The 2,207-nt window shown below is 40.7% G+C and overlaps 1 protein-coding gene across 1 annotated transcript in view; it reads left to right on the forward strand.

Annotated features, from left to right (window-relative positions):
- Positions 1-540: 540 nt before the first annotated feature.
- Positions 541-2,207, forward strand: part of SARC_04953 (hypothetical protein) — a gene marked incomplete at its 3' end in the record, with an annotated part of 3,559 nt that continues 1,892 nt past the window's right edge. The window contains exons 1-3 of the mRNA XM_014301192.1: positions 541-648; positions 1,158-1,291; positions 1,990-2,048. Coding sequence (XP_014156667.1) covers positions 550-648; positions 1,158-1,291; positions 1,990-2,048 — 292 coding nt within the window. The 5' untranslated portion in view covers positions 541-549. The remainder of the gene's footprint in view (positions 649-1,157; positions 1,292-1,989; positions 2,049-2,207) is intronic.

The following is a 2,207-nucleotide window of genomic DNA, read 5'->3' on the forward strand; positions in this document are numbered from 1 at the left end:
TTTATATATGTATATGTATATGTATATGTTTATGTTTATATATATATATATCTATATATATATATGCCGCCCTCATTATCTGATGTATACTGGCACAACAATGTGAACCCATTGCACTATTGCCGAACTACATGTCCTCATTATTCTTCACTGTAGAGATTGTGAACCCTATCCACCGGAAACGCGCACATTATCTCCAGTATGTTATACCCGTACGCGGACCTAGATTTTGAACCGACATACTCAGCACCACGCCGAAAGCCTGCACTGCCTATCGATATAAATTTTTACACTCATAATCATCTTACAAGTACATAGTCGCCCGTGGTCGTGTTATACGAAAGCATACACACTTCGGAAATATGCACCCGGAATTTGATCCTAAACTCGCATCCACCACAGACAAATATTATTGTCAGCATAACAACTCAATACTACCCCTGTGCTACAAGCTCGCCCCCAGTTCGAGAGTATTCACTCAACACCACACCACACCTTTGACTCACACACCACCGGCTGCCGACTCGTGAAAGGGCTTACGCTAAAAGCATGTTACTAGCGATCAACACACTGCTGCATGCCAACGGATGTCTAACACTCAAGGACCTGTACGAAGAATACTCCCTGCCGTTGGTGTATATACAAAAGGTATGTGCAAACGGCATGCGCAAATGGTATGTACAAACGGTACACGCAAACAGTATGTACAAACGGTACACGTAAACAGTAGGTACAAACGGTATACGCAAACGGTATGTACAAACGGTACGCGCAAACGGTATGTGCAAACAGTGGGCGTTACCTTTGATGGATACACCCAAAGCGAGTACTGAACGTATTCTCTGCCTTCGAAATGTATAGGCTCGTATCAGGACTAGTGTATATTCCTGTTGGCTCGCATCTGTCCTAGGGTGTAGGAGTTTCAGCTCGTAATTGAACACGCTAACACACGCCAGTGCGTTATGTATTTGTGATTGCGCTTTCTGGTTTACATACCAATGCCACGGCTTTGTGCTAGTTTATATGTATTTCCATGCACGGGCATACTTGTCGACACTTAAAGTACGCTCATACTTGTCGACACTTAAAGTACGCTCATACATACCACACATAGGCACTGTGTGAACACTGTACTTTATTTGTTATGCTTTACACAGATGATAGAGGATGACAACGGAGCAAATGTGGAATGTATCCTGGACATCACACATGGGTGGTCGTTCATGCACACAGCCCAATACACAGAACAAATAGCATATCGCATTAAAGACGCGCTGAAAGATTTGACTAAGTATGTAAGTCTGGTTTCCCAATGATGAATGCTAGTATGCAGACAATAGTGAAGTGAATATATTTTTTATTGTTTTGTAATATTCGTGGAGCTTCATATAATCAGACATGTGTATGTTTTTTATTAATATGTAGGCTTGGTATGTCTGTATGAATGATCTATAGAGGTACATGATATGCATTCATATGTGAATGTTGTCTTCGTCTATATATACATATATATATATATATATATATGTATGTATAAACTTCTGCGCGTGGGTGGTTTGTACATGGACTCATCTGTATATAAGCTTGTGACTGTACTTTAAAGAGTTATATACATGCACGTGCACATACTCTTCATGTGTGACTGTAGGCTGTTGGACTTGTTTATCAGCGGATATACATATGTGCGTACTCACGAAGTACATGACTACTTACTTATAGTACGAGCCGTGATGTACATTCCTTTTTGTTTTTACTTTTGCTTTTTGGACACATCACTCGCCGCCTTTGAATAGCTGAGTATCTTCACAATATGTGTGTTTGCATATGCAATAGTTAGTAGTCTGTGTATGTGCACGTGTCTTTGAGTTCGTGATAGTGTAGGTGCGACTATACACTTTAGTATACGTAAGTCTGTGCATTTCTGTACATTCCCAACTAATCTGAACGCTTCATCTCTGACATACTCAAACACCGTCATGATCATCTCAGACCCACCCAGCTCAAGCTAGTCTTCAAACAAGTCGATACCATCCCGGCCATTTTTCAAAGTAAGGCGTTGATAGTGTAAGAGTATCTACCGTTGTCGGTCTACCCATGCGCTTTTGGTTATTGGGGTGATGTGCATGTAAGTACTAGTTTAGTCGCTCAATGTGGTTACCTTGTCACTGATTTTTATGTGTTGCTCGTTGCTATACGAATATAAATAA

The sequence above is a fragment of the Sphaeroforma arctica genome, assembly GCF_001186125.1.
Source record: "Sphaeroforma arctica JP610 unplaced genomic scaffold supercont1.298, whole genome shotgun sequence".
In the NCBI taxonomy this organism is placed as follows: domain Eukaryota; class Ichthyosporea; order Ichthyophonida; genus Sphaeroforma; species Sphaeroforma arctica.